At 48.0% G+C, this 13334-nt stretch overlaps 4 protein-coding genes across 4 annotated transcripts; 2 read left to right on the plus strand and 2 right to left on the minus strand.

The window, feature by feature from the left end:
- Positions 1-26: 26 nt before the first annotated feature.
- On the plus strand, positions 27-248 carry BDBG_00746 (uncharacterized protein; the record flags this gene model as incomplete). Its single annotated transcript, XM_031720017.1, has 1 exon — positions 27-248. The coding sequence occupies one exon, from the start codon at positions 27-29 to the stop codon at positions 246-248; it is 222 nt and encodes a 73-aa protein (XP_031575998.1).
- Positions 249-747: 499 nt separating this feature from the next.
- BDBG_00747 (potassium/sodium efflux P-type ATPase, fungal-type) lies at positions 748-4368 on the plus strand (the record flags this gene model as incomplete). Its single annotated transcript, XM_002629455.1, has 5 exons — positions 748-1040; positions 1113-1239; positions 1338-1432; positions 1516-3451; positions 3544-4368. The coding sequence occupies 5 exons, from the start codon at positions 748-750 to the stop codon at positions 4366-4368; spliced, it is 3276 nt and encodes a 1091-aa protein (XP_002629501.1).
- A 1227-nt stretch (positions 4369-5595) lies between these two features.
- On the minus strand, positions 5596-9566 carry BDBG_00748 (HLH transcription factor). Its single transcript, XM_002629456.2, has one exon. It carries the CDS (start codon positions 9402-9404, stop codon positions 6096-6098), a length of 3309 nt encoding a protein of 1102 aa, XP_002629502.1. The 5' UTR covers positions 9405-9566; the 3' UTR covers positions 5596-6095.
- A 1034-nt stretch (positions 9567-10600) lies between these two features.
- BDBG_00749 (4-hydroxy-2-oxoglutarate aldolase, mitochondrial) lies at positions 10601-12984 on the minus strand. The gene has a single exon (XM_002629457.2). It carries the CDS (start codon positions 12534-12536, stop codon positions 11595-11597), a length of 942 nt encoding a protein of 313 aa, XP_002629503.1. The 5' UTR covers positions 12537-12984; the 3' UTR covers positions 10601-11594.
- Between the last annotated feature and the right edge of the window lie 350 nt (positions 12985-13334).

Raw genomic sequence — 13334 nt, forward strand, 5'->3', positions numbered from 1 at the left:
GACAGCAGACCCCGCTCAACAAAAATATGGCCAGAACCGGACTTGCAGCTTGGAACCACACGGGCCAAGCAGAACAAGCGGGTCAACGCGGAGAATTTGTCAAGGAGCAGTCGACAGATAGACTGAGGGTTCCCCCATTCCCGTTCTCTCTCCTCTCGATTTGGGGGTATCCAATGCAGCTTGGGGACCCGTGGAAACTGGTGAATGAAACCGTTTGGACTACCTGGTTGGGGCTGCTTGGGCGTTGATATGGATTAGTTAATAGCCAGCGCTTCTCTTCTTTGCGTCAAGGCAGAGCAGAAGCCCTGTGGGTAAGCCAAGCAGAAACTAACGAGATTCGACGGTGTGTGACAGCGTTGTTTTCGTCATGATGGTGAAAGTGAAATCCAGGGCTAGCTCTGAAATTCATTCATAAATCGCATGCACAGTCAGCATCGTTTCAATTGGAACTTTTGGCTGAATCCTGATCCTGATCCACGCACACCCATACATACCGTTGAGTTGGAGATGTGGAGAATCCAGATTGATAAGAACTATATATAGCCTCCCCACAATCGTACCCTTGCTTGTTCAGCGCTCTTTTGATCCCCCATCCATTTCTGCACCTTCGACTCTTTGGTTCTTCCTCGTCAAGCGTTTTGCTTGAAGTCCTGTGAAATCATCACACGTGCGACCTTTACCTTCACTGTACTCCGGTGCCTTTCGTCGAGACCTTTCGCTCCTTTGTTAAATCGTACCTCCTATTGAATGGGCATAGAGACCTCTCCACCAGATGTCGAGGAATCGACAGAGCCACCAAGTCGTTCTTCTATTCATGAAGGGCACCAGCAGCACTCGGGATCAGCCCTAAATCAATCGGCGTCCACCAACCGCCGTCTCGACGAAATAGAAAAAGTCTCGAAGAGTCCAGGCACTGCCCTTTCCGTTAACTTCACAGCCACCTCGACCCTTGACGAGCTCCAAAAATGTCAAGAAATTTGTGAACACGCCTACTCTTACCCCGTTTCGGAAGTTTCCCGTGCTCTAGGGGTTGATTTACAGTAAGTCACCCACTACCTTAGCCGAGACTAGCTTTATAATCCAACCTCGACGGCTGATAATTATTCTATTAGGCATGGACTCAGTTGTACCGAAGCAGCATCTCGCCTTGAGCGGGATGGACCTAACAAAGTTAAGGGAGCAGAGGGGGTTTCCCTGTGGAAAATTCTGTTAAGACAGGTGTCCAACAGTCTGACTTTAGTACGAGAAACATTTATTTCCCGAGTCGACTATTCGCCAGCCAACTGGTAATTATGGATCGATAACTTCGATGTTAACTCTGGTGCGGTGATGTGCAGGTCCTCGTTATAACCATGGCATTATCTTTTGGGATCAATGACTATATAGAAGGAGCTGTTATAACCGCTGTTATCCTTCTCAATATTGTTGTTGGGTACGTCGTTCCTCACTTCCTGCAGACATATACAGACATTCCCATGCCGAAATGATGCTGAAGTACGAACCCGTTGAGCATAGTTTCGTCCAAGATTACCGTGCGGAAAAGACTATCCTTTCGCTACAGGCCCTCTCTGCCCCAGTATCTAAAGTCGTTCGCGACGGCCGAATTGAATCCGTGAAGGCTGAGACCCTCGTAGTTGGGGATGTCGTCCAACTTGCAGTTGGAGATATGATTCCTGCAGATTTGAGACTGTTTGACGGTATGAATGCCTCGACCGATGAAGCCCTCCTCACGGGCGAATCGTTGCCCGTTTCCAAAAACCACCATCTTGTTTTCCCCTCTCGTGAAATGGCAGTAGGGGATCGGACGAACATGGCCTATTCTGGAAGTACAATGACTCAGGGTCGTGCGGCTGGGATTGTGATCGCAACCGCAATGGATACCGAGGTAGGTAAGATTGCGCAGCTTCTACGCCAGCAAGGGCCAAAAGTTGTTGCGGGCTCAAACGTGGTCCGGCGAACGTTGAATAGAGTGAAGAGCACCCTGGTCCACATCTTGGGTTTGGTGGGAACGCCACTCCAGGTCAAGCTCAGCAAATTCGCGCTGATCCTCTTTGCGCTTGCTATCATGTTGGCAATCATCGTTTTTTCCGCCAATGAATGGGATGTGCATGGGGAAGTTTTGATATACGGTATTTGTGTTGCCGTTGCCGTCATCCCCGAGTCACTTATTGCAGTCCTCACTATAACTGTTGCTGTTGGTACAAAGGCGATGGCCAAGGGCAACGTGGTAGTTAGAAAACTCCAGGCACTTGAGGCTGTGGGTGGAGTCACAAATATTTGCTCAGACAAGACCGGTACACTTACTCAAGGCCGAATGATTGCGCGGAAAGCGTGGGTTCCAGACGCTGGAACCCTGACAGTACACGATACGACAAACCCGTTTGATCCTCGAAGTGGATTTGTTCAGATGGACGGCACAAATATTGATACCGACCATGTTGGTAGCAATTCTAACTTTAGCACATTTCTCAAGGCTATAGCTCTTTGCAATTTGTCATCCGTCTATAATTCCAATGACAAAGCTTCCATTGATAACCAGTCGGTGACGGATGCCGGAGATAACTGGACTGCTGTGGGAGAGCCCACGGAAATTGCCCTCCACGTTCTTGCTCTCCGGTTCAACTCCGGAAAGCTGGCTCTGCTTCAAGGCCAGCAGCGAAAACAACTGGCGGAGTTTCCTTTCGACTCAGCAATCAAACGAATGACCGTCGTTTATCAAGATTCCAAGTGCAAGTTTGCTGAAGCTTTTGCTAAGGGCGCTGCAGAGTCAATGTTGCCATTACTCAGGGCTTCAGATGAGAAGAAGGCGGAAATTCGCTACACTGTGGATAGTATGGCCGGAGAAGGTCTTCGGGTCCTGTGTGTAGCGCACAAGATTATTCCCGAAACCGAATTCGGCCAACTATCCCTACGGCAATCTACCGAACAGGATCTCGAGTTTATTGGACTCGTTGGACTCTACGACCCTCCTCGTGTCGAAACTCCTGGCGCAGTTAGGAAGTGTCATATGGCCGGTATTACTGTCCACATGCTTACAGGCGACCACATCAAGACAGCCACAGCTATCGCCTATGAAGTTGGCATTCTTGGGAATATAATACCGTCCGCCCAGGCGAGCACTGTAGTCATGGGTGCAGAGCAGTTTGACAAGCTCTCCGACGAAGAGATCGATGCTATTGAAGCGCTACCGCTCGTGATCGCAAGGTGTAGCCCAACAACCAAAGTTCGCATGGTCGAGGCGATGCATCGAAGACATGCGTTCTGCGTCATGACTGGTGATGGCGTAAATGATTCGCCGGCCCTCAAGCATGCTGACGTTGGTATTGCTATGGGCAAAAATGGAAGCGATGTGGCCAAAGAGGCTGCCGACATGGTTCTCACGGATGATGATTTTGCATCTGTCGTGAAAGCCGTAGAAGAGGGGCGTCGCTTATTCGACAATATTCAGAAGGTAGAAAAGATGAAACAACTCTTTATAACTTCCCCACATACAAGAGAAAAATACCATTGGCAGCTTCCGCTAACTTCACCCCCCGTATATAGTTCCTTATGCACTTACTGATCTCCAACATTGCCCAAGTAATATTACTCTTATTGGCGTTGACTTTCAAAGACGCGGATGAGAACTCCGTTTTCCCGCTTTCCCCCATACAGATATTGTGGGTGAACTTAATCACCTCATCTTTCCTCGCCTTGGGGTTGGGCCTGGAAGAAAGCCAACCAGATATCATGTATCGACCTCCTCATAACTTACGCGTCGGAGTTTTCACACGCGAACTAATCATGGATAAAATGATCTACGGCACATTCATGGGATCCCTTTGCCTCCTAACATTCGTAGCAGTCGTGTATGGTGCTGGGGGCGGCAATCTTGGAGATAACTGCAACCAGGGATGGAACCCGAAGTGCAACGTTGTGTTCCGCGCCCGTGCCACCACTTATGCAACCATTACGTTCCTCCTCCTTGTCACCGCCTGGGAAGTCAAGCACTTCACCCGCTCTCTGTTCAATCTCGATCCCGCCCGCTATTCTGGCCCTTTTTCCATCTTCCCTGTCCTGTGGCGGAACCGGTTCCTCTTCTGGGCTGTCTGCGCCGGCGTTGTCATTGTGTTCCCTGTTGTGTATCTACCCGTGGTGAACAAGTCGGTCTTTAAACACTCGGGGATCACATGGGAATGGGGCATAGTGTTTGGCGCTGTGGCAGTGTACCTTGCATTGGTAGAGAGCTGGAAGGCGATCAAACGCGCTTTTGGCATCGGGAGTGCGAGGGTCAAGGTGCTGACTATGGAGGAGGCGGAGATGAGAGTCGGGATGTTCCCAAATGGAACACCTACTCTGCCGCCTCGTGGTGAGACGGCGGAGAAGTAACTGGTTGATGTGAGCTAACCAGTGAATAAAAGGGAAATGAAAATGAAAGGAGAATTGAAATGGAACGCGCCGAGAACGACGTTTTTGAATCTAAATTGTGTTGTTTTGAGTAACCTGATACGATGATGTCACTCATTTCTTCCCTCGTCTCTCTATCAGTATGAATTTGATCCATGATGATTTCATGTGCAACTCGCTCTGCTCTCGATTTCCAGTGAACCATATGGATAAACGTGATGTGAGAAAAATCTTATCCAGCGGGGACTTTTCGTATAACCTTTTTTTTTCATATTTTGCAATATCCAATTTTTTTACCCTCATCATAGTTCAGCTAGCCAACAAGCGGCTCTATTTTTGTTTTGCTTTTTCGAAGTTTTTCTGAACCAGCTATTGAATTGAATTCAACTTCAATTCCGTCGCGTTTCGCACCTTGCACAATATGAGAAAAAGATTTTCTTTTGAAATTGGCATTTTTAGTCCTTACCTAGAATAACTCGGGGGCCACCTCGGGTTTTTCGATATTTAGGGGAGAGAGAGGGAGGATGGCCGGAGGATTTGCGAATTTGTGCAGAGTCAGAATATGATTTAACGTCTATCTATCTACCTTGACTAGCCGGCAAAGTCCTCCTCCCTCCTCGCTCCCATTTCAAGCCGTGTTCAACACATGGATAAATTAAGTTACTTTATTTGTTTGGTGAGACGGGAGGAGGTAGTTTGGAACCCTATTTATTTTCTTATTTACGCCATATTCGAGATATATAACTATGTATGTACACGTACATGTACATGTCTTTACCATTGACGTGTTTTCCAAATGGTTTCTTCCCATTGAACAAGTTTTGGATCAAATCTTGTAACGCGGGCTGGTTGAGGGGGAAAGCTCAGCGCTTTTGTAGCTTGTAATATGTGATAATTTTTACCGCGAGATAAAGTTTAACTTTATATTTATTTAGGACAAGGCTGCCAGGGCAGCGAGAAGAGCCTTTGGTCTAAACAGCCCAATGTTCGGATAGAGTTGAAAATCGAACTTGGGCCTCAGATATAGAGAGGTAGGAGAGGAAAGTGTTATATCTCTGCAGTATGTACATGTACAACAGAGTGTTTTCATTCAAATAGGGGGGTACCTACCTGTCAATGCATGTTTTTGAAATCTGCTATATCTTCAACACAACATCAGATATTACATCAGTATATTTTTGAGCAGAGAATATAGTAGTACTAAAGAATTTAAAATGTATTAAAACTTTTTACTACTAACTTGAAATCACTAGTAGATTTACTAACTATTAGAGTATACTTATTATATCATTAATATTTCACTCATATCTGATGCTGTGTTGAAGATATTAATTTTTTAATAGGTATCTTTCATATGGTGAGCTCATACAAAACATACAAGTTGCATTGTGGGGATAATAGCGTTGTGTTGAGGCTCTCCAACCACAGATGTGGTGGGGGAAGCGAAGGCACAAGTAGTGGCTAGTTATTTTAGGGTAGAAAAATAAGGGGAGGGTCCATCGCAAGGCATAGCATTCCCATTTCCGTTTTCCCATCATTGCCATATCCTTTCCTTTCCTTCCCTTATTGTGTTTCGTAAAAGAATATACATACATAAAATACATACATACATCTATCCCAAGTCGCCAAGGAGTGGAATGGCACGCTAAAATTGCAAGTATTTAAAAAGAAGAAAAAAAAAAACATTCATGAAAAGACAAAACACTGGGCTATTTAGCCAGATTCATCGGTGGGGTGAGGGCAGTGTTCGCGTGAGAGGCCGTGGTAGTAGGCTTCGTCGTCTCCGCCTCGTCACCCCTATCATCCTCATGACCCAGGCTCCCATATCCCGTATCCGTGCTCTTCAAGCTATCACGGCGAACATGTTCAGTTTTCTGGTCCGCTTCTCTCGACGCTCCATTGGCAGTAGTAGTAGTTGTAGTAGCCGTAGTAGCCGTAGTAGTATCGGTTGTGGGAGCCTCGGTAACATTTTGCGGATCTTGCACGTGGTCGTTAGAGTCGTTTGGGGTTTCTCCATGGTGAAGATGATGCTGGCCTTCCCATCTGGTTTCAACTGCTTCGATATGGATCCCTGCCCGCTGGCAGGCATCGATGCATCCCTTGACAGCCTTCTCAACCAACTCCATATCAAAGCCCGAGGAAATCGGGTTATAAGCATTGCGGACCCAATAGATGAGGCCTAGAGCGATACGAGCGAGGTCCGGAGTGGGAATGGTAGAGAAGCTACTGGTACTGGTACTGGATTCTGTTTCATCCTGCTGTGTTGACGAGGTAGTGGTGTCTGAGGCAGATGAGCATATGGATGAAGATAATGAGGAATCAGAAAGTAGACTCTGTTCCGTTGCTAAAACGTGTAAAAGGTGGTATAGAGAAGCGAAACCGAGGAGTGTAAGCTCAACGGGATCTATGGGGAGAACGTTGAAGAGCTCAATTGCGTTGCGAAGCGTGAGTTGGGACGATTCAGATGGGCTTCCACCACCCACCTGCCCCTTTAATATTGCTGCAATCATGGCGCAACGAACAGCAATGGATATTTCTGCCCGCGCTGATGGTGGGACAGACGAATCAAGGAAGTTTGTGCTGCTGATGGCTGGCTGGCTTTTGGATCGCGGCAGAGCAGCAAGGACCGTGTTGATATTTGTTACTCTGTCTTCATCGAAGAAAACGGCCTTGATTACCGCAGCTCGTGTGTAGGCAGCCGAGGCGAGAGGCGCGGCATTTAACGCCAGATGGAGGCTGCGTTCGAAGGCTATTCTGGGCTTAAGTTCCGGAGGGAGAGTATCGAAATCGAGGCAGTGAATCAATGCGTTCTGCAGGGCTCGACTAGACCACCATGCCGCAAGAGCATCAAGAGGCGAGCGTACTGCTGTGTCCTCAACGACAATATCCAGCATAGCATCTTCACCATACGTAGCTTCTTGTGTATATCTGTTCCACGCCATGTTGGATGCGCGTTGCATAATTGCATCGGTCATAACGTCGTCCACATCCGCTTCAAGTAGAGTGACAAGGTGTTCCGGAAGAGCGTCGTCATGGTCCTCGGGTAGATTCTTCAGGAGATTTCTCGCTATATCCCACTGATACCTGGCCAGGATGGAACCCGCGTGGTTTGAGAGTCTAAAAGCCCAAGAGCCTGGAGAACCAACTCTCCAGAGTAAAAGACGGCAATGGAGAGCCTTCAGCATCACTCGTGCTGGAGTCCTCGGCAACGTGCCTGAGGCGAAAATAGTTAAAACCATCCGGCTCTTGCTTACTTCCGGGTCCCCTCCGGTTAGTTGGGCATCAATGGCAATATCCCATGCTTTAGCCCTCGCCGTTTCATCGTCTTCTGTAATTCCTGTGAGCCAGGAATACAGCTTTGATCCAAGGAGACAGCTTAGGACATACTCCATACAGCGCCACGTTACTGCGAACCACTCAGGGAAGAACGTGTGGCTCGGAACCCAGACGGTCTGGATACTTGTCAGCCATGCCTCTCGCCGGAACTCGATGGGTGACACACCGCTTCTCGAATCCGTGGCAGATTTGGTAGGATTCTTTGCTCGCCTTGGGGCTGAATTAAAGAGGTAAGCAAAGACGGCGCACGCTGCTCCAACCACAACCAATGAAGTTAATGCGAAATGAGATAAAGCTCGAATTTGCCATGAGGTTGCCGTTAGGAAGCCAAAATACAGCCGAACAAAGCGGAAAAGGTCGCCAGCAAATTGCAGAGGTACACCTAATAACCCCTTTTTAGATGAATCTGATTTCGTTTGGTTTTCGAAACCACCGACGACCATTAGAGCAGCAAGCGTTCCAAGCATAAACTTGTTGGGGAGGGTCATTCGTCGAGCTCCTGGTGATGCATATGTTGTCTGTGCATCTGATCGCTGGTTGAGAGATTCTGCATAGTGTTGTTGAGGAGCATTCGCTCGCAGGCGTTTGAAATACTCGGGAACTTTAATAAGCCCTTCAGGGGGATAGAGCGGGTTGGGCGAGCCCTCTGGAGACAATTCTTCGGTTTGCGAGAAGACTCCTGGCGAAGACCCTGGTCCGGAATCAGTGGAAACAGTATATGCACCAGGCGATGATGCTGAACCGGAAACATTGGCGTAGTTTGTTAAATTTTGTTCCTGAACTTTATCTAACTGGCGAAGGCGATTTTTCAGTCCGACATTTTCCTCTTCCAAGCGCTTATTCCGCTGTTCCAAATGTCGAATATATTCGGTGGCCTTGGCCAAAATAGAAGCCTTGTTGAGTTTGTTAGAGGACGATACAATCTCATCATCTCCGCGCATTCCCTGGCCAGATATTCCATTTTTCTGCTTGACTAAAGCACGAAGGGACGGCACGCTGTCTCGTAATTCGGCAATTTTGTCATTGAGGTTGGCACGGTATCGCTTTTCGATTACGTTGTGGGATCGTTTCTTAGAGGGTAAAGACTTTGAAGCAGACTGCGTATCATCTGATTTAGAGGGTCCTGGAGGTTCAGCTGGGGGCGCCTTCCTCTTCCTGTCTGTTGGTGAAAGAGATGATAATGGCGTAGAGGGGTTGACTATGTTTCCATCTGATGTGCTCCTACGTGTTATATCTCCGGGTGAGGCTATTTCTGGCACGGAGTTATTCCGATGCCCGCTGACGAACTCTGGGCCGAATGCTGAATCAAAGAAGTCGGAAGGCGCAGGAGAAATATCTGATAGAAATGGCGGTTCCTGTGGGGAGGTGGTATCGCGACCTGAAGAGCCAGCTGTGAATGTGAACGGTACGTTGGCTGGTAAAACATCGAAAGTCTTTGGCATCATGGTCTGATTTATATCAGATAATTTTTCATCGATTTTCGAAGGCAAGTTGAATAGATTCGTATGCGCTGACATATCATCATGATCGATATCGTCCCATCTCATCCATTGGGACCAGTCTGCAGTTAAGTTCTCTGGGGGAGTATCGAAGGAGGCGGTATCAGTCGATGGGCTCCTCATCGACATTCGGATAGGGGACCTGGTGGATTTCGAGCCGCCCTGTACAACGGGAGAATCCATGGCAAATAGTTTATTCCCTCTTCTAATTCGAACACATGCGCGCAATTGGGATATATTTAATCTTCCTTTGCCTTTTTGTGTGGGTGTGTTTTTCTAGAAGACGACGGGGGGGGAAAATAACAAAAAATAAAAATAAATCAACAATAAAATAATTAAAAAAAAAAAAAAAAAAAAAAAAAAAAAAAAAAAAAAAGGCAAGGATGCCGATAATTGAGGCGCACTAATTTGTCCTGGTCGTTCAAGTGCAATGTGTAGAAAGAGTATGAATCCAATTGGAGGTTGAGTAGGTGAAAATGTCGAAGATCTTAGTGGCAATTAATGGGCGCGGCGTCGGTAATGAATGAAACAATAATGTCCATTCACTGTAAAGTACAAGTACATCGCCCCCCTGGATCAGGCTGCCATCAAACAGAGATATCTCACGTCGTTGGATGTTATTATTGAATGGAGGTGGGTGGGCAAAAAAGTAGCAGGCCAGAAGCGTGGAAACTAAACTGGTGTTGAGCTTATTCAACCAGTGAAGCAAGTCTCAACGATTCCAGGATTGGAAAAGCAGCTTTACTCGTAGTCGTTAAGCTTGATATAAAGTCAGCATAAGTATGCATGGGCCCGAGTAGAAGTGCCGCGCGGTGTATTATTTAGAGAAACAAAGAGTCGAATCGCGCAGCAGGGATTTACGAAGGACAAAAGGCGTTCATCCTTCGGACGGTTCCGACAAGCCAATCCAATAGTTTCGCAGGGATAGCTAATTTATTATAGGAATGCTAACAGGCCGTCTCAAGTTCCAAGAGAAGTCGTCGTTGACTCGTCGCAGTGGACGATGATTCATGGGGGTTGCTTCAGGTTGCGTTGGATATCAAAACCTCAGGAGCCCCCAGACAGCAAGTTCCAAGCCACAGAGCCACGTGAGCAGGCGGAAGACCGGATTGCCTTCATTCTGCTCCACCAGATGAGATCATAGCCAAGCAAAGCAGCAAAGCAGCAAATACCGCCTGGTATCGCTGTAAGACTAGACTGGAAGACTTGTCAGTGGTTGGAGCGCATCGTAGCGCATTTATCGCGAACGCACAAAAGGGAAATCATACGATCTCGGCTACGGTATTTCCTGCGCGTGGGCTTGGTGCTTAGTCCCAAACAGGCCTAACCCATACGGGGACCTGCCCTGGCAAATACCACTAGTAATATTCTTTTTTTAACCTCTGATCTTTTTTGATATTGAAATAGTTCTAAAATGAATCTCAGGCAATTGAATGAAAAAATCCATATCTACTATTATTCTATTGTTGCCCAGTGATAATTAGACTGACTGACAGCAGCAAATTAAAAGTACTCCGGAAAACCATGAGCAATTATCCCATGGCCCAATTTTGTACCCTCGTGAGTTCCAACTCCATTTACTCAGGTCTCTCTCGATATTTCATCTGTTGTATTTACAGCGTGCATGCATATAGGATAGGATAGATCACTATCATCCTGTCCTCATCCTCACGTGCGGAACATTTCGGAGCTTCAGATACCAATTCATCATCATCATCATCGGGTCCTGCCGATGGCGCCTGATGAATCATTTTACGCTGTAAGGTTCAGGCATCGATCGATATATGAGGATTCTATTTGATGGACTTGTCCAGGTGCCTTTAATAGCCAGTGGTGTATGGCTCTTGACTTTGCTGGATCGTTATTGCACAGCCGCGATGTGAATCAAAGTTACCCAACAGTTCGTTCGGAACCTTTGAGCCCAGCGCTGGGTAAATGGAAACCTTTTCTCTCGCTGTGATGTCACTCTACCTACGTAGGGACCCGGCAGATATGAGCCACGGATTTTGGATACACTCCCATTGAAGCTCCTTTCTTTCGCCTATTATCAAATGTAATTGGACATGTGCCCCAGGCCAGAAGCCTGCAGCGACTTCCCCCACGGCCATGATATTTAGAGAAACCAAATTCAATCCTTTGAATCCTTGACTTTTAACGCCATGGGAGGGGATATGTGTGATAAGCACTCAGCTATTGCTTTTATTTTGTAGTCTATAGGTACCTGTTAAGAATGACACAACTTTTGTTTCGATTTAACATGTGAAGACGCCTATGCCCTACAGGCTACACAGTAGCTCTCGGCATCCATTGCCCCGTCACGGCTGCTCCTCCGCGCAAACTCGAGCAGGCCGCAGCTACCCGATTACCGAACTCTTAAAATCCATCCTCAATAGACTCCATAAACGCCATGGCCGTCCTAACACCTTCCTTCGCCGCCTCTGAGGGCGGCTCATACGGCCGTCGAGGTCTCAATTTCTCCTCCGCACCCTCAATCCCTGCCCTCTTCGCCGAGTAAATAGCAGCCGCATATTTAGTCGAGGCAATGCCCGATTTGCACGGCGACTCCGCCAGCGCCGCAATCCGATGAAGCCGCAAAGCCTCCGCCACCTCCCCCTTCTTATACAAGTTATATATCCTCGAAATCGTCTTGGGAAATACATTCGCAAACGCAGCAATGCACCCCGCAGACCCCACGCTGAGCCCCCCGATCAAGAAATCGGACTGCCCGCCGAAAATCGCAAAGGACTCCGGCGTCAGACATGCGGATAGCCGTGTGATCTTCCCCACGCTGGCACACGTGAGCTTTACCCCGACGATATTCTCGTTCTGCTTCGCGAGCGCCGCGATAAGTTCGGAATCCAGATCGACACCATTGCAGACGCCAGGGAAGTTATATATAAGCATAGGCAGCGGCGAGTTGGTAGCAACGTCCGTGAAAAACGACTTGATCACCGAAGGCGTGGTGGCCTTGCCGAAGTATGCGGGAGGCAGCACTAGGACGTAATTGGCCCCCGCAGCCGCTGCGTCGCTGATATGTTCGAGGACCTGGCGGGTGGAATGGGCACCGACGCCGGCCATGATGGGGAAATCGGGCCCGACGGCCTCGCGCGCGGCAGCGATGAGTTGTGCGCGCTCTTCGCGGGTTAGGAGGAAGGCTTCTGCATTCGTGCCTAGGATGACCAGGCCCGCGAGCCCGGACTTGGAGAGGTAGGCGTAGTATTTCTTTTGGCTGGGGAGGTCGAGGGTGTCGGTTACGGGGTCGAAGAAGGTCACGGCGGGGCACCAGACGCCGGACGGGGGAACTTTGGCGACCATTTGTATACTGTTGCTAGAGCTCTTCGAGGGAGAAATATGTTGTTAGGTATTGCTGTATTAAATAGTTGTAGCTTTAAAGGTGGGGTGGGATGTATTGTTGTTGACTGACTGCCGAAGAGGCGAATGTTGTATAACTATATAATCTTGCGGTGCGGGGTAAATTTGGGGAATCGGCCCGGTTCTTATAACTTGTCGGTCGAGAATGTATACAAGTCCACTCCTGGCGGCGACCCTCCACCGCCGCCTAAAACGCTACACAAGGTGCCGAAGGGGTGTGGGAAGGTTCATGATGGCCTGGTTCTGCCATAAATCTGACTGAACTACTAACTGGACAAGTTAAGGCTGCCGGCAGAGTCAGTATGTATTGTTACATTAACTTTGGATATAGAATCCATCCGCAGAAACTACTGTAGTAGACAACATGAACTGAAATCATTTTTCTATGATATCATGATCTAAATCCCCGAAAACGCTCTCAAACGAATACAGAGCAGTAACATATCCAGCATCCACTATCAACACTTACAACCTCTCGCAGCCGGGCTTATCCGCGCGCTAATTACTTACGTCTCGACTTCCCGCCGCTGTGTATAGTTAACTATATATCCTTGGCTTCAGGCGGTGGGCGTGTGCTGTGGAGTCTTCCTCCTGCTGTCTCCGCCGCCACCTGAACAACATCCCGAAATGTATGTACAGAGTACATGTCCTCCTATACACCGATGTATGTACATGTACTGTACATGTACATGTACTAACAATATCGAGGAGAGTGCCCGGGCAAGTACTCCCTGCGCTTCA

The sequence above is a fragment of the Blastomyces gilchristii genome (genome assembly GCF_000003855.2).
Source record: "Blastomyces gilchristii SLH14081 genomic scaffold supercont1.1, whole genome shotgun sequence".
In the NCBI taxonomy this organism is placed as follows: Eukaryota; Fungi; Ascomycota; class Eurotiomycetes; order Onygenales; family Ajellomycetaceae; genus Blastomyces; species Blastomyces gilchristii.